This window comes from Heliconius melpomene, chromosome 6, assembly GCF_056956725.1.
Source record: "Heliconius melpomene rosina isolate 202511_hmr_F chromosome 6, ASM5695672v1, whole genome shotgun sequence".
Taxonomy (NCBI): domain Eukaryota; kingdom Metazoa; phylum Arthropoda; class Insecta; order Lepidoptera; family Nymphalidae; genus Heliconius; species Heliconius melpomene.
In genome coordinates this window covers 13267866-13290543 of record NC_140394.1, presented here as the reverse complement: position 1 = coordinate 13290543, position 22678 = coordinate 13267866, and the positions used below count along the sequence as shown (strand labels likewise).

At 33.5% G+C, this 22678-nt stretch overlaps 5 protein-coding genes across 6 annotated transcripts; 3 read left to right on the top strand and 2 right to left on the bottom strand.

Annotated features, from left to right (window-relative positions):
• Window positions 1–245: 245 nt before the first annotated feature.
• LOC146538654 (uncharacterized) lies at window positions 246–4638 on the top strand. Its single transcript, XM_085187078.1, has 6 exons — window positions 246–267; window positions 1010–1111; window positions 2026–2238; window positions 2562–2637; window positions 3542–3616; window positions 4007–4638. Exons 1-6 carry the CDS (start codon window positions 246–248, stop codon window positions 4062–4064), a joined length of 546 nt encoding a protein of 181 aa, XP_085043204.1. The 3' UTR covers window positions 4065–4638.
• Window positions 4073–8499, bottom strand: LOC146538653 (uncharacterized). 2 transcript variants are annotated; one of them, XM_085187219.1, is made up of 3 exons: window positions 8007–8499; window positions 7686–7805; window positions 4073–7022 (listed from the first exon to the last, which is right to left on the bottom strand). In XM_085187219.1, exons 1-3 carry the CDS (start codon window positions 8012–8014, stop codon window positions 6356–6358), a joined length of 795 nt encoding a protein of 264 aa, XP_085043345.1. In that variant the 5' UTR covers window positions 8015–8499; the 3' UTR covers window positions 4073–6355. The 2 variants fall into 2 exon arrangements, with proteins under 2 accessions (XP_085043345.1, XP_085043347.1); XM_085187221.1 differs by having other exon boundaries at window positions 8201–8499.
• Window positions 8500–9453: 954 nt separating this feature from the next.
• LOC146538652 (uncharacterized) lies at window positions 9454–11194 on the top strand. The gene is made up of 2 exons (XM_085187217.1): window positions 9454–9849; window positions 10134–11194. Exons 1-2 carry the CDS (start codon window positions 9541–9543, stop codon window positions 10287–10289), a joined length of 465 nt encoding a protein of 154 aa, XP_085043343.1. The 5' UTR covers window positions 9454–9540; the 3' UTR covers window positions 10290–11194.
• Window positions 11195–11505: 311 nt separating this feature from the next.
• LOC146538651 (protein LLP homolog) lies at window positions 11506–12036 on the bottom strand. Its single transcript, XM_085187218.1, has one exon. It carries the CDS (start codon window positions 11954–11956, stop codon window positions 11534–11536), a length of 423 nt encoding a protein of 140 aa, XP_085043344.1. The 5' UTR covers window positions 11957–12036; the 3' UTR covers window positions 11506–11533.
• Window positions 12037–12290: 254 nt separating this feature from the next.
• On the top strand, window positions 12291–20449 carry LOC146538650 (uncharacterized). Its single transcript, XM_085187216.1, has 10 exons — window positions 12291–12581; window positions 13176–13287; window positions 13608–13775; window positions 14258–14325; window positions 14775–14853; window positions 15468–15654; window positions 15985–16107; window positions 16365–16526; window positions 16722–16907; window positions 17282–20449. Exons 1-10 carry the CDS (start codon window positions 12515–12517, stop codon window positions 18557–18559), a joined length of 2430 nt encoding a protein of 809 aa, XP_085043342.1. The 5' UTR covers window positions 12291–12514; the 3' UTR covers window positions 18560–20449.
• The last annotated feature ends 2229 nt before the right edge of the window (window positions 20450–22678 follow it).

The following is a 22678-nucleotide window of genomic DNA, read 5'->3' as shown; positions in this document are numbered from 1 at the left end:
TGATTTTTATAGTGCTCATATACTTTTGTATAGTTAGTACTACATCTTTATTACTAACTTTCCCCAAAATAGAAGGCAACTATCCAAATAATAGTCATTTAAAACTAAAACATATACAAAATATATGTAATAATTCTATTTTGTTATGTAAAAGTAACGATTCAAGTGTGTGTACAATGAAACAGTCTGGAGGAAAAATGGTCTATCGAGATTTTAAAAATTCATGTTTTTTGTTTGTGAATAATATGTGTCGATTTTATGGGAGTGGTGAGTTTGGTTTTCATTTTCACGCTGTATCCCGCATATAGCAAGAAAGGCAGAGTGAACCTAGTGATTGTGTGATCAAACTCCAACGCAGTCTGCCACTGTACCTGACTGGAAAAATGAAACTAATATATTCCCCCGAATGGAGATAAACCCACAACGTAGAGCTGTTCGAATCATTAAGGACCCAGTAAGCTGTGAAAGGCTTGACACTTTGGCTCTGCGTAGAGACGTCTCCTCGCTGTGCGTTCTCTATCGCACATATCATGGTGAGTGTTCTGAAGAACTGTTTGACCTGTTACCTGCCGCCGAATTTTCTAACCGCACAGCACGTCACAAACTTAAATATCATCCACACCATCTGGATGCGTGGCACTCCACTACTGTGCAGTTTCGTAGAAATTTCCTTCCACGCGCCACCGAACTGTGGAATGGTCTACCCGCGGCAGTGTTTCCAGGTCGGTACGATATGGGTACCTTCAAGAAGCGCGTCTATCTCCACCTCAAAGGCCGGCAACGCACCTGTAGCTCCTCTGGTGCTGCAGGGGGTATTGGGCGGCGGTGATCACCACCAGGTGACCCGAACGCTCGTTTGCCTTGTCCTTTTTTTCCATAAAAAAAAAACCATAATCAAATTTACACGACTCTGCCACATGTAGCGATCTCAATTCTTTGTTTTAGCTATAAATAGTATTTGATTTGAATAAATAAAATATAATAAGAGCCATTTTTGTTTCTTTCACAGAATTTTCAATAGTGTCCGACGGTACATGTGCAAATTATTTAAAAACCAGAAGAAACGCTGAAAACATTACTAAAAGTACAGTGATTAAAGATAAAAAAAACTGTAAGTTTATTTATATAAGTATCCATTGAAATCTACGAGTACCTAATTGGGCATATATTTTAATTACTTATTTTAACAATAACTGTTATCAGTTTTTATTTTTTATTTTTAACTGTTATCAGTTATTCTGCGACGGTAATCTGTTCGTACTCATATTATCATCAATAGCGCCTCTTGCGTCGCGTAAAATAAGGCTACGTTCAGATGACAAGCGTTCAATGCGCGCTTTAAGATCATTGGTTTTCTATGTTTCCGTAAAGAGTGGCAAAAATTAAAAAACACCCAAATGGTAAAATGTTATACTTAACATTTTGCTGTCGACTCCAAAATTAAGAAATAATTTAAATAATTGATTGATGATTAATTGAAGCCAGTCGTGGCACAGGGGCCCAAAGTGTGACTGTAACAGCGACTGGTTGTGGATTCGATCCCCACTCGAGGAAATTGATTATTTATTTAAATTTCGTTCGTCGTTCTGGTGTCGAGCGGCGTTAATTCGGACTAATAAGTAGTTTCTAAGATTAAAACGGTCAACTAAAGAACTTCATTTCCGTAACATTAATATATTGATTTAATTACGTCGTCTATTCGTGAGAATGAATTGATTTTATTTCCCCGTTCTGGTAATAAGTCAAAGCGCGGCGTTGAGTTCCGCCATTAAACACGCAACATCTCGAAAATTAGCGGAAGGACAAGGATAGCGTGACTTGACTAGGTTCCTTCTTCCTACCCTACTATTTTCGGGATAAACAATTTCAACTTACCTTGATGAGAACGTAAGGCTTAATGGTCAGAGAGCGTGGACGGTAAACACGAGGCGCAGGTTCAAATTTCGTTACGTTAAATTTTTTATACCGTTTTCTAAGTGTGGAACAGCACTTTAAAATATTATCAAATTAAATCTTCTTTCCAAGCCACGGTCAAACCAAATCTGCGGGAAGACAAGAATTTCAGCCCGTTATATGAAACGGATACGGCATTCGACCTCCACATCTGTCCTCTTTCATGCCCTAATGTCTATAGCCCGGTGTGTGTGGGGGTCAACCGGGGGCATGGTGCTTACTACAAGTTTTTTACGTTTTCAAGTCATTGTGCTGCTGATTTATACTATTGTAAGAATTGGAGAGGTGCGTTTACTTATTTGTGTTGTTTTTTTTTCTTTTTTAGGATTCCGTACCTCAGAATAAAAACGAACTCTTATAGTATAACTTTGTTATATGTCTGTATGTTTTTCGTCTGTCAAGATTTATCGTTTGTGTTACCAACCATCGCATTTAGAATGTATTTTTACGAGGACGATGGACCTTAAATTAGAGACCTAGAGGAGAATAGCCCAGCTTCTCTATACGGAATACAGCGTAAAGCTGAAAAAAAATGTCAAAAATAAAGGATATACTTAGTAAAGTCATCTCTTCCACAATATTATTTTCTAAAAAAGTGTTTTTTATAGAGTTCAGCCCGCCTCCGGATCTAGAAGAGATGGTCAACAGTTCACCTTTAAGTTGGTCGTATTGTGCTGCGAACAGGTAATGCGTCAGTAGTCTCCATAATAATTTTGTTTTCTTTTTGTTTGCTCCACCCTACATCTGTATATAGCAGGATAAGCAGAATGAACCTGCAGTGTTGATGGTGAATAATAAAAATCTAATCACGGTTAGCGCCGAGTAAATTCAAAACCACTTTAAAATTTATTTTTTTAAGAATAAAACAAAATAACTACTAAATACACCGAGGGAAAGGTAATTAATCAGATAATTAAAAAATATCCAGATTATTAGTCCCGACTCCAAAAAAGGCTAATTTTAATAGTAAAATATATACCTAAGTATCGATATTTTCGTTAGTTGTTCTTTACGTATCTTAAAATAATTAAAATATTATTTTCTACTTTTAACTTTTATAGGTACCGTACTTCAAAAAAAAATTGGAATCTTTATGAGATCACTTTGTTTATTTATTGTTTACTTAATATATTCTTTTTGGTTCTTTTTTATTTTTGTCTGTCCGTTTGTCTAGACCGTTTATAGCAAAATTATGAGAAGGTATCAAATTGAAATTAATATCACATATGCAGGTGCACAAATATAGTGTCCTAGGATCTATCGTTATGAAATTTGGAAAGAAGCGAATATTTATAACAAAGTAAAAAATCCGAAAGATGGAAATTTGTAGCATATATATGCATAGCTATAATATCATAAAAGTCAGAATTATGCTATGCACGTAGCTATTCGTTCCCGTTGACATAAAATTATTGGTAAGGAACCCCCAGTGGGCATAACCGACTCGCACTTGAGCGATTTTTTTATTTCATATAAAACTATGAAAAAATATACGTGTTTGTAGTGGGTTGCAATACAATACCATCGATTTCGGACAAACTAAGCCGAACAGCAAGAAAATCCAATAATATCAACAAAATTTTTCTAGGTTCATTCAATTCGCGAGATTCACTGAGATGACTACCTCAATGGGCCATTATGGATGGCTCGCTGGTGACTACACGTAAAGACTATAACTTATACATTCTATATGCAGAAATTGAAAAAATTGCAAATTCAGCAGTAACCTAACCTACCTAAGTGGAAAATAGTGTTAAGATATTCTCTCTTCATATACTGTTCAATTTTTCTAGCATTGCTTGTTGAGTTGCGGAATTCATCGCCGCAACTTTTCATGTTACCAGGGCTAGGAAATGAAAATATTGAATATTCCATTCCCCGATTGGGAATTGAACCCACAAACGTCACGTTTACCTACGTTCAAAAACCTATGCCCGACTGTGCGCTGTCGGTCAGTCACTTACTAAAGAAAGCTTTACATATACAGTGTACATTATACAGTTCAAGAAGAAAGAATATAATATATACGTTTTATACTACATTTAATTTTCAGTCCCACTCACATATTGGAGCCCCACGAAAGGCAACCTGGGTACGGAAGAAAGAAATGAAAGAATTCTTTAGTTACTCTCAATGTATTTTTTTTACATAATTTGTATGAAGTAAGTTTAAAAATACATACTTATATTATATTATTTAATTAAAAAATCTTGTACCTATTTATAAACTTTTACTAAGAACAACTTATACATTATTTTCTGTTTACATATTTAGTATTTACATTCCTTTTACCTACGCGTTGTGTATGACACATGACACATTCTAAGAAATGATTAACATGATTGAATACAACCTCTTGCCTTCCTCCATAAATGGACTATTTAATGCAAAAACATTTTATCAATTAGAACCCGAGTAGTTCCTGAGATTCCGCATGTAGCAGGGTAAGCAAAAGGAACCTAGTGTTAGGACACTCCGTTCCCCATTTTCCGCTGAATTCTGGGGACATTGTGTGTGTAGGAGGCAGGGGTAGGGGGGGGTGGTCAGTGGCAGAACTCAACGCCGCAATTTGCCCCGACACCAAAGTGAAGTAATGAAAATATATAATTCGTTTTCTCGAGTGGAAATTGAACCTGTCGCTTTTACACGCTTGTGCCCCTGTGCCATGAATGGCCTCAATAAAAAGATGCCGATGAAGCTGTGGAGGCTTCTGAGATGCTACAACGGGGACTGGACAGTGTATCCTTATGGCTGAACAAATGGCGAATAAAAGCTAATGTTACAAAATCTGTACACGTCACCTTCACCTTTAGAAAAGGCGACTGTCCTCCTGTACAACTAAATCAAACCATTCTCCCACACACAGTTAGAGTAAAATACCTGGGAACGCACTTGGATAGGCACTTGACGTGGAAAAACCATGTAAAGATTAAAAGAGATGAACTCAACATCCGATACAAGAATCTCAAATGGTTGATTGGACGGAACAGTATATTATCTATTGATAATAAATTGTTGATTTATAAAACAATCCTTAAGCCTGTATGGACTCATGGCATACAACTGTGGGGCAGTTGTAGCAATTCTAATGTCTTAATACTGCAAAGAATGCAAAATATAACACTCAGATCTATATGCAAAGTACCATGGCTTGTTACCAATGCCGAAATACATAAAGAACTAAAAATGAAATATCTATCTATCAGCCTTTTAAGGTCCACTGCTGGACATAGGCCTCCCCCAATGCTCGCCACTCCGTCCGGTCCTGCGCCCTTTGAATCCAGCGGGTTACCGCTGTCTTCTTAAGGTCGTCGGTCCACCTGGTTGGAGGGCGGCCTGTACTCCTTTTGCCGAGGCGTGGTCGCCATTCGAGGACCTTTCTTCCCCATCGGTTGTCGGTCCTTCTGACAATATGGCCTGCCCATTGCCACTTTAGCTTGCAGATTTTGAGAGCTATGTCGGTAACCTGCGTTCTTCTACGAATTTCATCATTTCGAATTCTGTCGCGAAGAGAAATACCAAGCATAGCTCTCTCCATCGCTCGGTAAGCGACTTTGAGCCTGTGGATAAGGCTTGCGGTGAAAGACCACGTCTCAGCGCCATACGTTAACACTGGCAACACACACTGATTGAACATTTTTGACTTCAGGCACTGAGGTATACTGGACGAGAAGATATTTTGCAATTTCCCAAACGCTGCCCAGCCGAGTTGGATTCTACGAGTGACCTCTCTCTGAAAGTTGGACTTACCCATTCAGATCACTTGTCCCAGGTAGATGTACTCGTCAACAACTTCCAGAGGTACGCCTTCAACAACGACCGGTATGGGTGTTACATGGACGTTAGACATGATCTTTGTCTTGTCTATGTTCATCTTAAGACCCACCCGTTGTGAGGCGTTATGGAGGTCCCCTAGCATGGTACTGAGTTCCTCCAGAGACTCTGCCAACATTACTATATCATCGGCAAATCGAAGGTGTGTTAAGTGTTCGCCATTGACGTTAATACCATGGCTGTTCCACTCCATCAGCTTAAACACGTCTTCCAATGAAATATATATATCCACGTCTTTAAATGAACACCATAAAGGAAGAAATCCTGTCGGCTACAGATAAATATAAGGGGAGGCTGGAAGCCCGTCCCAATGAACTTGCTGCAAAGCTAATAACACCTTCTTATCAAAAACGACTTAAAAGGAAAGACATCTTAAGTTGCTAAGGAAAGAGGAGATGTCCTCACGGGAGGACACACTCGAAAAGCGATTAAAACACCTTCATCGCATCTGCTTAAAGTACTGAACGTAACTGAATGCAGATAAATCTGAGAAAAAAAAAAAAAAAAGAAGAAACAAAAAGACAACACTTAGTGTTAAGACACTCCGTTCTTTCCACCCAAGTCAAAATCAAGGCATTATTCCATGATTTCTTAAAACAGTAATATCTATAACATCTTCATCGACTTCTTGATTGGGATGGTGAATTAAATGCAAAAGAATCCTAGGCTTACTATTAGACGACCATTTACAAATTATACACTTAAAAATATCTAATTTAGACTTTTTATACCTTCTATCTTGCTTCCCATGTTCTAACACTTTGTGTTCGGATAGCAAACTTTTCGTACACACTTTGAATGAACACTGGTCACACTTTTTTAACACTTTGCTATGAGACAGCAAGGAATCCTCATCCGGAAACACTTTGGAACACTTCTTACACTTAAGCTTATCGCTTGCACTGCACTTCTTCTTGTGACAGGCCAATCCTCGCCTATGTTTAGCTATGTAAGAACAATTTGGGCATTTTAAAGGATTATCAGGACGATGAATTAACTCATGTTTTTTTAGATTTTTCTTTGATACATTAGTATGGGGACAATAGGAACACTTATAAGGTTTTATCCCTTGATGGATTCGAACATGTTCTTCGAAAAGCACTTTGTTGCTTGTGCTATATTCACACATGGAACATTGAAATGGATTTTCACCCCAGTGCACTTTTCTTATATGTCGGGTAAGCTGTTCCTCATTTTCTGCTGAATATCGATTACATTCTGGGCATTTTAGACGCCTGTAAAAGAAAACATGCCAATAAATATGCCGCCATGCTTCAGTGCCACAGCACGTAATTGTAAACATGAAGGTTTTGGGTTTGATTCCCAAAATGAATTATTGAATTTTAGGGAATGAATTATTTAATATTTTCATTTCCTCAATCTAGTAACAAGCAAAAGTCGAACTAAGCGTAGCGTTGAGGCCCGCAACTCAACACGCAACTCCACAATATAATCAAAACCAACATAAAAAAACCCACCACTCAGTAAAATTCAGCAGACAGCGAAGAACGGAGTGTCCTAACACTACTCCCTCTGCATACCCTTTTACATATCTGATACAGCATAAAGTTAAAATATATTGAGTTTATTGGCGGCTCTGTATTGAGTAGAACTGCATTCCTCACCAGTAGCAGTTTCCTGTAAGACTGACACTACTGACATTTTTATGTAACTTGTTGATACAGATGTGGGCTTATCATATAGCACATTGATAATAAGACTGTCACTATAGGAAAAATAGTGTGGTTTTTATATTGACATTATCTTTAGAAGGTAGCATTTCTAACAGAAAAACACAATTTTGTGTATAGTGACAGGTAAGATCACATGTCCTGATTGAATAAGAAATATTTTGATTTGTGTTTCAAATTTTGATTAAAACAAAAACACAAACTCACTTTGTATTAGTTGTCACAAATTCTTCTTCATTAAAGACTTTTAAATCATTGTCATTGGGTACTTCTACAAAGACTTGAGTATCAAGATGTCCTTCCATTTTTATTAATAAATTGATTAGTCTATAACACAAATATTATATTATTAGTTTCTCAATGCAGCTGGTCGTCATTAAGCAGCACCTGGCTACAAACTTGATTATGCGATGTTCTCCACTTGGAAACAAAATTATTTTAATTTCATTACTATAGTAGACAATATGTTGACTTTATTCAATTGATATGCAATATCTCAAAAAATGGGCAGGTAATGAAGCAGTGTACCTCCTCATAGCAAGGTCCTACTCTACAGGGAACCTGGGAACCTATTCTTAAGACAACTCATTTTCCAGTAAGACATTTTCGTTTTCCATTTTCCACCGAATTTGAATTTATATTATTACAATTTTGATCATTACTTCCGATTTAAGCACGTTCGAAGTAAAAGAATGTCTGTATGAAAGTAAACTTAATGTTACCGAGATAGTTAAGTTTAACAACATAAAATTGGCTGTAATTAGTTATTACTCGGTCTTCAATATTCTTTCGGCTTGTTAAATTATTTTTATTGTTTAATTCCTGTGGTTCGTCAGTTTAATATAATTTTCTTTTACTGTCTTACACAAAGCGGGAAGAACAGAATGGATTTCGAAGTTTAATTTTAACTAAAAAATATATTTCTTAGTTAACAATTAATTCACTAAAGAACTACTATTTTATAAAACAAAAACGCAAACAGTTGTTTGTTTTATTTTAACGTCAGATCAGAATTGACATTTACAGATAATTACAATGAACAAATGTTTTCATATTAAAAATAAAGTCATTACATATACCTACTTCCTATACACGTTACAAATCTAAACAAGAATTATTATCAGTGTGTATAGCAAATATATGTGAGAAATTTATAAATAGTTAAATTCCTTTGGATCATGTAAATCGAGGCTAATCGTAGAACACAAGCATGTGACTATAAATGCGATAGATTATGGGTTCGATTCCCACTCGAGGAAATGAAATATTTTATTTTCAGTTCCTTGTTCTGGTGAATGAGGCACAACGGGAAATTGAACTTCGCCACTCAACAAGCAATTTGTTCAGAATTCAACAGAAAATGGGCAACGGAAGTGTCTTAATATAAATTTCTCAGATTCCCTCTGTCTTCGCGCCTTAAGTGGCGTAATCCAGCGCCACGCTTTGACGCCTCGACACCAGAGTGAAGCAGAATTAATTTTCAATTACCTCTAAATACAAAAAAAACCGTCCCAAAGAATATAGCGCTACAACGAAAAAACCAAAATAAAATTATTATTTTATTACTATTCTAGCCTGTACTGTCCCATTGTTGGGCAAATACCTTTGTCCGTTTCCCGCACTCTTACCTATTTTGTGCTATTATACACCAGTCAGGCCTGTTATGGTACAGCTCGTCTCTCTTGGCATTATCCTTTTAGAGTTTCGAATCCAATTCGTAACAAAAAGAAAGCTAGAAGTAAGAAAGAACAGAAAATATTGTACACAACTTTATTACATTACTTATTTATTTATTTATTTCTACTTTTAAGTCGTAATTTAACACTGATTATTATAATTAATATATAAAATATATTCTTTATTGATTTGGGTAATATTAATTTAATTAAGCTGCTAATTTATTTTAACCTTTTAAAACTTTAAAATCTTTAAGTGTTGCCAGTAATACTTGAAGCTCAGATTCAAAAAAAATTAAAATTAAATTTAAGAGTACCTTCAAAAACCTTCAATAAATTCTTTAAACTTTTTATAATAATAAGTATTAAGTAGTAATGCTTAAAACATGTCTGTACCGAAACTAAGAAGACCTAAATCTAACGAACCCGAAGTAAATTCCAAAATAAATATTAGTACTAGAAAATCTGATGTACAACAATTAATTATTTTAACTCTAAGAAATGGTAAAAAACTTGTCGTGTCCTCCGATTCCCTCCACGGCATAATAATGACTGAAATGTATAAATGTTTATTTTGTAATATTGAAATTGACTCAAATGAATGTAAGGAAGCACATAAAACATTAAATAATCATAAAACATTTTTACAAAGTCATCCTTTTATAGAAGAACTCGATGAAAATTTAATAAGACAGGTAAGTCATTTATTATGTTATATTTAGAAACTATTGTTTCAGCTTCATGGTTTATCCTGCACATGTTTTTTTCCTGGGGCTTGTCTCAAGTGGACATTAAAATGATTAACCATATTGTGATGTAATATAGGCCATAGCCTTCCTTGATAAATGTACTATCCAACACAAATATTTCACACATTCAACCAAACAAACTCTTTAGCATTGTAATAAATAAAAAAATAAACATTAGTGCAGATCAGAATGATTCCTCTTATAGATAGTGTAAATGATTTTTTTTCCAGGTCACCGAATCAACATGCTACTGTACTATATGCAACGCTATCACATCTAATTCCATTATGCGTCACATTAAAACTGAGGAACATTTGAATGAATTAAATAAAGCTATTTTAAGAGGAAGTACTTACAAACCATTGGATCTAAATAATAATAAGTAATTTTTTCTAATGCTTTTTTAAACAGTTGTTTATAGAATAAGGAGAGAAAAATGTTTAGAAAATGTATAAAACAAAATATTTAGTAGATAATAATAGAAACCACTCCTCTTGTATAGCGTCCAGCCACTCTAGCCATATAAGCAAGTTAATTAAGTAACAAGCATATAAGAATTGAGAAAATCTTTAAAATTATATTTGCTATTACATAAAATTACTGACCCACTAACAGACAGACAAAACAGTCATCAGTGTGAACTATTGCCCCCACACACACACTCATATATATATATATATCTAATAGATGTGTATTTCACCCAGCATTGCCAATTTTCTCTTGATGAAAAGCAAAATTCTTGAATATATTAATTAAAGTGAGATTGTTTCGCCAAAATCGACACAAAATAATTTAAATAGTGAGGATTTCTTATTTATCAATTTATTTGAGTTTTAAAAAAAGCTTTCAATGGTGAAAGATATCAATATAAAATATTTTTAATGGAAAAACATCATTATACCGTATTGGTTTACCAAATGTAAGGAAGTTCTTGTCAGAATCATTATACATAACTTATAGTTTAACATACTTAATAGTTTTTCTATGACATTATTAATAACTACATGAAACCTTGAAGTAATAAAAAAGATTTCTCATAGTAGGTGTCCAACCAGGACATTTGTTTTGGGCTAAATGGGATACCCCACCAAAATTGGGACATGGCAATGCTGATTTCACCATAGATCAATAAAAACTTATAGGCTAATTGGCAACTATATAAATACAAGAGGCACAGGTTCAATATATTTTTATTTTTTCTAAATATAAGTAATTTTTAGTTTGAGAATATTTAAAAATATTTTATATGTTCTGGTTGTAACATTTAGAAAAATAAACAAGTCTTATATATTGTTAGGTGTTTTATTTTGATTACAAAAACAATGTTAAGACACTTCTTTCTCCACTTTACATTCCATAAGCCTTAAAGAAACAAAACCAAAATTATTTGTATAATTATAATTTAAATATTTAATTGCTATATTAATTAAGTACCAATTACTTAATTACTGAAAAAATTGTGTTGGATACTTTTTATAGCTTTAAAAAAATGTGTAAGGACTTGCATTGTATAGTAAGTAAGTTAGTAGCATAACTTGAAATTACCTGTCGTAATATTAATAACTAGATTCAAAATATTGGTTAACAAAGAAAACAACTATGTTTGCATAACATTTAATGACACTTAAAGCTATCGTCGTCGCTTCTTCGTTTTTCTCTTCATATTTTTTTTGTTCGTAGTCATTTTAGCGATTTTCCTTTTGTGTAACCACACCGGATATTGACCGTTTTGATCTTTTAATGTTTTACTACTGAATATACGTTTTTTACCATCCTCTGTTGCTACTTCTACTTTTTCATCGTCAGAGCTCATTTCGACGTCCTCTTCAGGTGGTTCTTCTTCTTTTTTCTTTTTCTTATCTTTATTCTTTCCTATTTTGCCAGCGTCTAGGAATATTACTTGATCGGATTCCATAACCTCGCTTTCTGTAACTTTTTCCTCTTCTTTTAATCCTAACATTCTCTTTAGACGTGCCAGTTCTTTTACAGCGTAACGTTCCCGCTTTATAGCCCGACATTTTCGCTTCCATCTGCTTCTGATTGATTTAGCCATTGCAGTTTAATTCGTTTTTTGTAAGAAAATAACACTTGAACACTTGTCAAGTATCACACGTGAAAGAAAATTACAAACAAAATGAGTGCTGCCATTAACAAATATTTTATTTTAAAAAATATATAACAATAAAATAATGTTACAAAAACAATATTAATTTATTAATTTTAATATTTTAAATTAGAACTCAAAATGTACCATGTTTAACGATCAATAATAAAATCGAAAGAATATCTTCAATTATCCTCATAATCATAGACAAAGCCGAATATTTTTATATTTCATTTTATAGGAACAAAAATAAAAACAAACAAATTGTCTATATGCCACTCAGAATATCAATTCTTGTTTTCTACTGTCATAATTCTCTTATTTTTTCTTTATATTTAGTATTAAAATTACCTTTTCGACTTGGATACATTCCAATTAAAGGAAACAAACAGTTTATTTATTATTATTAAGCTTACTCATGCACTCGTGATGCATTTACGATCCTTTGTCTTTTGTGTAATTAACTTTTAATACTAAAAGAAGCTGTAGTTTATAAAAATCTTAAAAATGAGTTTAGAAAATGCTGTTAGTAATTTAAAAACTGATTTAGATGATAGTGGTTGTGTACAAGACGGTAAGAATCAATAATAATAATTTTAATGATATTATAAGTTCAAGAATTTGAAGCAGGGTAGACATATATTTTGATTAAATTTAACTTTAAGAAACAATTTTTTTGATAATTATCCAACTTTGAGTTGTTTATATTGAAGAGTAAGTGCTCAACTGGCACGCTCGAAACACCCTAAATTAAGAACTGAACTGATTGTAGAGTAAAATAATTTGTAAGAATAAAATAAATGTACTTAGAATGTAAATTCTATTATCTTCTAAATTCTAGTTTTGTAAATTGATACAAAAAGATGAAATATAAGGAAAAAATGATATTTTTGTTTTATATCTGAATAGATCTTGCATTCTTTCCTATATTAGGTATTGTGGCATAGTCATACAGCATCTGACTTAATATTACGATTGTGGGTTGAATCCCTACTCGGAGGAATGATTAAGTTTAAATTGTGAGGTGTTGAGTTCTACGACTGCTGCTTTTTTTTATATCATAAAAAAAAGTATTTGCATAGTTTAGGTTAATTCCTAAGAATTAGAATTAACATTCTGAGTACATTAATTCCTAAGTAATATTTTATAAAGACATATTCATTTACAGCGGATTCCATACAAAATGGAGCATTTCAAACCAATCTCCTTGATATGCCAGATGATGTTCTCCTATATATATTACAAAGTTTAAAAGCTTGTGATTTAAAAGCCTTGGGATAGTAAGTATAACTGTTTTTTGCAGTATTAAAAAAATATGCAATAAAAGACTTTATAAAGAAGGCCAAACATGGAGCAGGGGCACAACTAAACAACAGCAATTTACAATGTTGTGGGTTCGACAAACACTTTTGTTCCCCAATTTCTGCTGAAATGTCGCAGTATTGACGGCATTCCGTCTTGAATAACGGAAATCAATGCTGTGCATTGCCAGAGCAGAGTGTTAAAATACAAATATTAAATATTTCATTGTTTACAGTCGCACACTATCACGCCCCTGCACCATGATGGTCTCAAAAATGTTATTTATCTAAACTTTTAGTTGTTCAAGACGTCTCTGTCGATTAGTACAAGAGAAGTCGCTATGGCGTTACGTAGACGCAAGAGATGATAAGTGCAGCCGAACCCGGTTCAAATGGTTCTTAGATAATGTGTTACAGTTAGACACACAAGTTTTATTGTTATCTGGCTACGCTAGAGATGTTGAGGGGTATGTATGAAAGGAGTATTTTTTTTATTTTTAGTGTAAATTAGATGGTTCTAGATCTGATTCTTATGAGGGGAATTATTAATTTTTAAATTATTATTATTTGCTCTGGTGCGAGCGATTTGAAACTTGATTGGTGCTTGATATGTGGGATATGGCGTAAAGTTAACAAAAAAATCTGTCTGTTTTTAGAGTTCCATACCCAAAGGATAAAGCCAGATTACTAAAACTGTCTGTCTGTCCATCTCACCAGGCTGTATCTCTTGAACTGTAATAGACGGTTTTGTTTTTTTAGTTAGAAAGTAATCTAACACAAAAAGCATATACTTTGATTATTTTTTAATATTCTATCGTATCTTTTTTATATTCTATGCAATATTTTTTATATTGTACACTTTTCATTCAAATTAAGATTTTTAATACTTATTTCGTTTTTTACATTTGATAAAATATTTTTGTTTTTAATATTATTTTTTATATTTCAGATGCTTAGGTTTTATGAACCTATCTCGAGAAGAAGGTGAAAGAATGAAGAATTCCGATACAAATTGGGGTATGTTATAATATATAAATATATTTGATTATAACAATTTTAAAATGGTATATAAAGATTTTGTATAAATCGACACCAGTCGTGGCCCCTGCGCCACAAGCGTGCGACTCAATGCTAAATTTATATTTCTTACTTTTCTTCTTACTTCTAAAAAATTAAGAAATCAGCTTCACGCTGTATCCCCATATAGCAGAGTAGGCAGAGGGAACCTAGGTTTAGGACACTCCATTTTCCACTTTCCGCTGTATTCTGGAGGCATTGCGTGTTGAATGGCACTCAACGAAATGCTCGACACTGCTTTGTCTTGACACCAGAGCGAAGAAATCAAAATATACATTTAAATAAATATTTATATAATAACCTGTCGCGTTTCATAGACAAAGGCTTGTACGCAACGACTGGCCTAAATTTGTTTCATTATAATGTCTGAATTCTCTCTTATTCAACAGAGCATGTGGAACACTTTGCTCTACAGCTGTCGTCTGTTAGAAACGCAGTACTAGGGCCGAGAAAAGTCTATTCGCCCAAGTAAGTGTGTAGATATTTTTATATATATATTTAAGGGCGAAGCTCAGTGTTTAATTCCGTCACTGAACTGACTCCGCAAATTAGACCAATTTGGCGGTACAAAGAGAATGAAGTGTATTAACACTAGAGTCTGCATGAAGCTAAAAAAAATTACATACATATATGTTATGGCATAATGGAACAGCTATAAATACGATTGTTGTGGACTAATTCCCAATTAGGACAATGAATTTTCTTTTTCCACTCTGGTTGAAGATCAAATGAGTGGAAGAACCAGTTGGCATGCAGTCTTGAATTCTGGCACAAAGTGGAGAATGTATATGTCTTAACACTAGGTTCCCTATTCCTATCCTGCTATATGCGGGATATAGCAGGTGTTAAGACACTCCGCTTCCCACTTTCAATTTTTTTAAGGTGTAGAGCGGTGGAATTCAATGCCTAAAAAAGAGTGAAGAAATGAAAATATTAAATATTTGCTACTCAACACTCCACCATGCTTCTAGAATTAAATTAATATTTTGTGATTACTTTAAGTTCTTTTTTTCACTTTTAAGTGAATGTTATTCACAAAAATATTTAAAAAAGTAAAAACATTAAAAATTGTTCTGTTTCAGTGACTATTGGTTCAGAAGATGTAGCGGGTTACCTTCCTGGGGTGACAATGAAGTGGGAAAGAAGGGACCTCAGTCCTGTATAGGGCCACAGTTTTCCCTGTCCCTGGATTTATTGCAGGACTTGTGTAACACATGTCCTAAATTACACACTTTGGCCCTGGAGTTTTGTAATATTGATTGTAGGATGGTGAGTTTTTTTTTATTCGTTTTGTGTATCTATAGGTATTGAAAAAAAACATTGTGACAGAATGAGGGTACTCATTTCAGTAAATTGTTACCCTACCATCATTACATATACTTAAGTACATTAAATTTTATTTCTTAATAAAAATAAATATAATAATTTTAATTGAGGAATTTCATAATATGTGTAAGTCTTAACACAATAACTATGGGTTCAAATACTTTTTATATTAAGGGAAAAAAATTGCATATATAAGTTGTTAATACCTTCTTTATATAAAAAAGGCGTTTTTTTTAACAATTGTTATAATTTTTTTAAATTTCTTAATTTCAGACGAATCTCGATCAATTTCCTAAAAGTTTAAAGAAATTGTCTCTGCGAGGTTCAAAATGTTACAACATGGTCATGGATAAGACCTTCTTGTTTAGGATTAATTCTTATTTACCGGATTTAGAGGTATGTATAAGTGAATTGGCAGTAAAGGACTATGGGTTCGAATTCCATTGGAGGTATGAATTATTTATGTCCCCTTTTTGGTGAGCAAAATTCGATGTTGAGCTCCACTTAACAAGTAATGTCTTGACTTAGGGAATTTCTGAACACTAGGTTCTTTCTGCTTATCCTGCTATATGGGGGATACAGCGTGAAGCTGACTTGCGTCTATCCTTTACAGATAAATGAAATAAAATGTTTTTTTAATTATTTTCTATTAGTGCTTAGACGTTTCGGAATGTGAATGGATGGATCCTGCTACCCTCTTACCACTCAGCAAGCTGGCGTCTCTACATGAACTGTCCGCCCAAAAATGCGTTAAAATGACTGAATTCGTTGCGTATGCGTCTTTGACGGCGCGGTACGGCTTCAAATCCTTGAAGGTAAGTTTTCTAAAATTATTTTTGTATTTTTTTTTTATTAAATAGGTGATTATTGTCTTCGATTTGTGGGGAAACGATGTTTGTATTTACCTCTGCCTACACTAGCATGTGCGGGATAAAGCGTGAAGCTAAAAAAACAATAGATGTTAGTATAAACACATGAATTTTCATATATATTTCTCCTTTTTCTTAAAGTCTTTAGATCTTAGAGGATCACCAGTAGGTGATTCAGAAGTTTCAGCGTTAGGATGGTTGCCAAGTTTGGAAAAGCTTTGGTTGTCAGCGAGTAAAAACATGGTGGCCAAGAGTGATCAAGCCCACGCCCATTTTATAGATGATCCGGACACAAATCACGTGCAATTGCATGAGTGGGAGATTAAAGTGAGTTCTTTTTTTTTAAATTTTTTGGAATAATTTTAGGGTTTCCTATCTCAAAATAAAGAAATGGAATAGTTAAAGGATCACTTTGTCTTGGAATCTAATCATAGTTTTGTTAATACACTCCTTTCTCCACGAACCACGTTTTTGCGGGGGTTGAGCCTCAATTATTATTTTAGACATTTCTGCATAGTATGCTGTTATGTTAAAATCATATGGAATGATTTTAAATAGATAAGTAATTAAGAAAGTAATTTGACTGAAGACCTTGGTAACAAATGACATGTCGCATTTAATTTTATTATTAAAAAGTACTTTTATGTATAAAAAAAACTAAATGTAAATAATCATTCCTGTCAATGTATTTTTTGTTTTAGGAACAAAGTTTCTATAGAGAAAAACCAGAAAATATTTACTATTATTATGACGACGAGGATATGGAGATAAAAGAGAAAGATAGTTCAAAACGAAAATCTGAGCCTGAACAAGAAAATGATGGAGAAACTACCAAAAAACGCCAAAAGCTAGATCAAGATGCAGCTGTTAATGAAAGTAATGATAAAGAAACTAATAATAATGAAACGGATGACACGCACAATGAAGATAATGATAAGTTTGAACGTCCATCCACATCGAAAAGTGAAGTTAATAAAAAAGACAAAAATGAAGAAAAAACTTTGGATACAGATAATATGAATAAAGAAACTGGTGAGAGCTCTAGTTCTTCAAAAGGAAATGAAGATGCCCCTACAGAAGAAAATGATAAAAATGGCCGCCATGCTTTAGATAACGTAAAAGAAAGGAGTGTAGTGGACTGTATCAAAATTGACGGCCTTTTGAACTGTGGTGATATACTTAAATGTGACGATCACGGAGAAGTGATAGTGTTTGCGAGTAGAAAACGTACAAGAGTGCAATCATCCGCACAAAATGGCGGACATGTTCGTTTCAGACGCGGTGAAAGACCAGTAGTCGTTAATGCAAGTGAGAGTGAAAATGTTAGTGATAACAGTGATAAAAAATTGAATCTAAAACACTCGCATGAAGTAAATGAAGGTGCGTCCACGTCACGTCAGGAACGTACTGAAAATGATACTAGTGAAGCAAAGCAAGAACCGGAAATCAATCAAATCCAAAACCGTAACCAGCAAAACCAAAACGAGCGTGTCAATGAACCAATAGACTACAGGATCGAGCCCCGCCACCATGTGTTATACGTGAACGTGGGACCCCAAGTCAACACGTACAGGTTCCCTCGCGAATTTTCAACCCCGGAATACCCCGGAATAAGGGGTTTAAACATGCAGAGACGCCATATTGAGGCAAGTTCTCTAGTAACGGACTTCGCCATAAGAAGATTTGGAAGAGCTGATGGAGCAGATGTCAATATAATACACATTGGACCTAATGGTCCAGTGGTTTTCGGCCAGGATCTGGCTTCAAGACCTGATAGATCCAATCTGAGATTCCTTTCTGTCAACGGGTACAGGAATATAACGGATCGAAGTCTAGTCCATCTGGCAACGGCCGCACCTAATCTAACGGAAATCGATTTTTCGGATACAAACGTAACGGAATCGGGCGCTGAGAGTTTTAGAAGCTTACGACCGGATTGTAAGCTTATTTACACAAAGTTTACGGAAAGTGAAGATTAAGTTATTGTTGGCGGAAAAAAATTGTGGATATATTTACGGAAACGGGGAGTAAGATTTTCTTGTTTCAGAGAAATTGAATGGAAATGTGGGTAAGTTTTCAGAAAAAAACTGATATAGCATATATACTAATTTGGATATATTTACCGAAAGTAAAGAGTAGGATTTATTTACGGAAAAAAACGATACTAAGGTGAGGTGAAAAAACGATATTGTGTTGAGTTTGGTCACTAAATATAATGTCTCTAAGGGAAGAAAACAGTGTGACAAAATTATTCCATAATTTGTATGTATATATGCATACAAACGATAGATAGAAATACATTTAAGATTTTTTTTAAAATTTCTTTTAAATTAATGTTTAAACGAAAAATATTATGTAATTCTATGTAATTAAAAAATATCTATTATTGAAAAAAAATACTACGAAATACTACGAAATCCCGTTTTTAAATCAGTTTGTTAATTAATATAAATGTATTTCTTAATATAAAAAAAGATAGTTTCCTAATATGGGTGTAGGTTTGATTCTCACTTGGGGTTAATTCACCGGTTTTGTTATTTATTTTAATTATTTTTCCTGAATGGACTGAAATGTAAATGGTTATTTTTATGATTATTTTTATTAAATTAGCATGTAATTAAAGGATTAATTTTTGTAAAAAGACTACGGTATTTATACAAACAGCCTACTGTTTCTAGAATCTAATTTCATTGAAAAAAAATATATAGCAATTTGGGCAGATCCATAGAGAAATGTCTAACTTATTAATAGATCTCATATTATTATTATGTTTCCCTTTCCCTGAGGATCTCAGGTTCCAGTGAACCCGATATTATTATTATTTTACGGGTTTTGCGATTCGATACGTATTCTTATCGATTTGGCGATATTATATAGATTTTAACATATTCCGAATAATTGATTCTAATCGATTTCCTAGATACGAATATTCGGATTATTGTTTTTTGCTATTAAGTACATTTATATATAGGAAATAGTATAGAGAAAGTGAAGTTAGATAAAAACTTTATTAATTTTCTTAGTGTTATAAGTTATTTCTATAATGATATCAGTAAGACGTGACGTCATTTTATTTTTTAAAAAGTTATAAAACATTGTATATTGAAATGAACATGTTTGAAATTTAAAATTCTTCTTTTTATTTGCGAAATTTAAAATGGCGACGTGAGGTTCATCAATTAGTCTAAATATTAATTATGATAATTTTGCGAAAACTTTCTTAGCTTTAGACATTATAAGAAGTTATAATATGTTTGTTTTGTTTATTTTGTTTTTTAACGATGTCAAAAAAAATAATAAAGTGACGTTTCTTATATTTTTTTGTTGGCTTAATGATAAAAGACAATTTGTTTTTTTATAAATTTAGTTTTACAAAATTTACTATTCGTGGGTTCTTTGATACGCATTCAGTTTACCCGCTCTCATCAAAGTGTGCCATTGAGCCGTTACGTACGCGTAATATCCAAAACTGTCGGAGAAGAACAGTGTCTTTACACTAGGGTCCCTCTCTCTAATCCTATTAAAACACTAACTTATAGTATAGAATTTCTTATAATGTTTAAGTATAATTACTTATTGTTTAAAAATATTTTTCCATCAATAAATGGTTGGAATCTTTTTGTATTGAACCATAGATGATTAATTAATTAAAAAAAATAGTAAACTAGTAATATTTTATTTAGATAAGATTTAGAGGACGTCGGTAACTGTGATGGTTGCGAGTTCGATTCTCATTCAGAGGAATGATTACAGTATCAATTTTTTCTCTATCATTAATTTATTGAGTTAGTACTTATAATGAGTTCTTTTGGTGTTTTGATTAATCGAAGTTTAATGTTTAATAATTATAATAAAAGTGAACAATCTCATATTTTGTTTTATTTTTTTTAAGTATTCATTGCTATTGAGATCGAGGGATACAGTTAACAGATCTATTTAAATATGCAAAGCTGTCGTGTTTATGGGTTCGATTCCCACTCGAGACACTTAGAATGTATCATATTTAACTGTTAGGTATTCTAGAAAACTAGTGCCATATAAAAACTACATTAACAAAAGCGTGAAATAAAAAATAAAAAAAATAATCTAAAAATTAGAACTGGTTACCTTCAAAGACCTGTAAGCAACTTGAACATATAAGAAGCATAACAGCTATTCAATAATAAACGGTACTTAAATGCAATCGTATCTAAGAATGTGTGAAATCAATTAATAATGCTTTGTGGCCGTTTTGCGTTTTATTTTTCTTTTGTTGTTATTTTCACGCTGCATCCGATATGTGATCGCGAAGTAGGCAGAAGGAACCTGGGAACCTAGCGTTAAGAAATTCCGTTTCCGAACATTTTTTTTTAAATTTGCATATGCAATTAATATTATAAAGCCGAGGAGTTTGTTTGATTGAACACCCTAATCAGGAACTTTAGAAAATGTTCGAATTGAAAATATCTTATGGTGCTATATAGCCCATTTATCGATAAAACAATTGGGCTATATTACATCACGTTAATCGTTTCCATGCAATCCACTGCACCTACCAGGTCCGGTCAGGGCTACCTCTCGCTTTTGTCATGTCATAAATGTATGTGTCATGTTTCACACGAAAAATTTTTTTTTTTTATTTGAGCATGTCGGCGAATTTGGAAGCAGCTGAGAATTCCGCCATGTCAAAGATTCGCCGGAGAGTGGGGAACGAAGTGTCTTGACACAAGTTCCCTCTGCCTACCCTTCTTTATGATGTGTGAAATTAAAAAAAAAACAACATAGATTATATATAGTTACAATATTACGGTTTTGGCTATCTAGGTCATGATTATCATGTGTTTACTAACAATGAAATGCCGTTAACTCAAAGAAAGGCTCTAATTTGCAGCTTCAAACTTGTTCTGTATACATGCCTCTATAGCCTTTTTTATATTTTTAAAAGTATTTTTCCACCTTAAGAATAGAAAAGTATTTAAAAAAATATATAAGAATTTGATTTTGATTTCTATCCGCCGCCTTGAAATTCTTATACGTTTTTTATAATTATTTTAGATATAACTCTATAGTATGTAAACGCGGAGGTTGTGGGTACGATTTCCAAGAGAGGGAATCAAATATTTTCATTTCTTATTTCTGGTAATGAGACAAATCGCGGCTTTGAGTTTCGCCACTCAATATGTACGCAATGCCTCCAGACGTCGGCGGTGGAAGAGGACTGCTACTGGTTCTGCTTCCTTCCTTCCTCATAATATGTCAATCACGATTGCTTTCACGGTATAACATATTTTTATTTTTTCTTTTCCTAATATAAAAGAAACTAATTCTTTATGCCGTATATTTTACTTTTTATTACGATATGGTATATTTAGTTGTAGGTCGTCGTCGGTCACTGGTTCAATTCTCTCAATTTTTTATAAAGACTAACCTAAAGAGACGAAGTTGAAAGCAAATATGACTCGAAAAAAATTTACTAGAATACCATTGATAAGAATTCCGTAAATTATTACTTTTTTAGGCTCGCACTGTTTCTTATACGATATAGGTATAGCAGAGTAGACAGAGGGAACAAGGGCACCTAGCTCTAAGACATTTCGTTCTCATTAAGATACTTTCCGCCGATTTCTCGAGGCATCTCTGCCTCTTTACCAGAGGGAGAAAATGGGATTTCATTTCTCTAGTGGGAATCGAACCTACAACCGTCGCGATTACGGTCGCACGTTAATGCCCCTGCGGAAAGACAGCCTCGACTATAAAAACACTTAAATATGAACGGAATGCGTAGAACGGAGATTCTCTCTGCCTACCTACTGCTATATGCTGAAAACACCAATATAGATGAAATTTCAATAGTTAGAAAATAATATAAGAAAATGTATAAAAATTTTAACATATTCTGACTCGAACCCGCGCCTATCGTTCACTGTCGCACGTCCATATTAATTCTCTCAGGTGGGAATAGAACCCATAACATTCACGTACATAATATATTTATATTAAATAAAAATATTTCTAAATGTCAAAAATAACTAAAATAGCAGGACCTCTAATATTAACCGCAAAGCAGTTTGAATATCACATCTTTACTTTCACAAATTACTGTCTCCCAATACTTATAG

Coding starts and splice junctions, on each gene's coding strand:
- LOC146538654 (XM_085187078.1), top strand. CDS start 246: ATGTGTCGATTTTATGGGAGTG. Junction 268..1,009: donor GTGTCGATTTTATGGGAGTG/GTGAGTTTGGTT, acceptor TTTCTTTCACAG/AATTTTCAATAGTGTCCGAC. Junction 2,638..3,541: donor TCGTATTGTGCTGCGAACAG/GTAATGCGTCAG, acceptor AAATTTTTCTAG/GTTCATTCAATTCGCGAGAT.
- LOC146538653 (XM_085187219.1), bottom strand. Junction 7,023..7,685: donor TTTGTGACAACTAATACAAA/GTGAGTTTGTGT, acceptor TTTCTTTTACAG/GCGTCTAAAATGCCCAGAAT.
- LOC146538652 (XM_085187217.1), top strand. CDS start 9,541: ATGTCTGTACCGAAACTAAGAAGACCTAAATCTAACGAACCCGAAGTA. Junction 9,850..10,133: donor ATGAAAATTTAATAAGACAG/GTAAGTCATTTA, acceptor TTTTTTTTCCAG/GTCACCGAATCAACATGCTA.
- LOC146538651 (XM_085187218.1), bottom strand. CDS start 11,956: ATGGCTAAATCAATCAGAAGCAGATGGAAGCGAAAATGTCGGGCTATA.
- LOC146538650 (XM_085187216.1), top strand. CDS start 12,515: ATGAGTTTAGAAAATGCTGTTAGTAATTTAAAAACTGATTTAGATGAT. Junction 12,582..13,175: donor TAGTGGTTGTGTACAAGACG/GTAAGAATCAAT, acceptor ATTCATTTACAG/CGGATTCCATACAAAATGGA. Junction 13,776..14,257: donor TACGCTAGAGATGTTGAGGG/GTATGTATGAAA, acceptor TTTATATTTCAG/ATGCTTAGGTTTTATGAACC.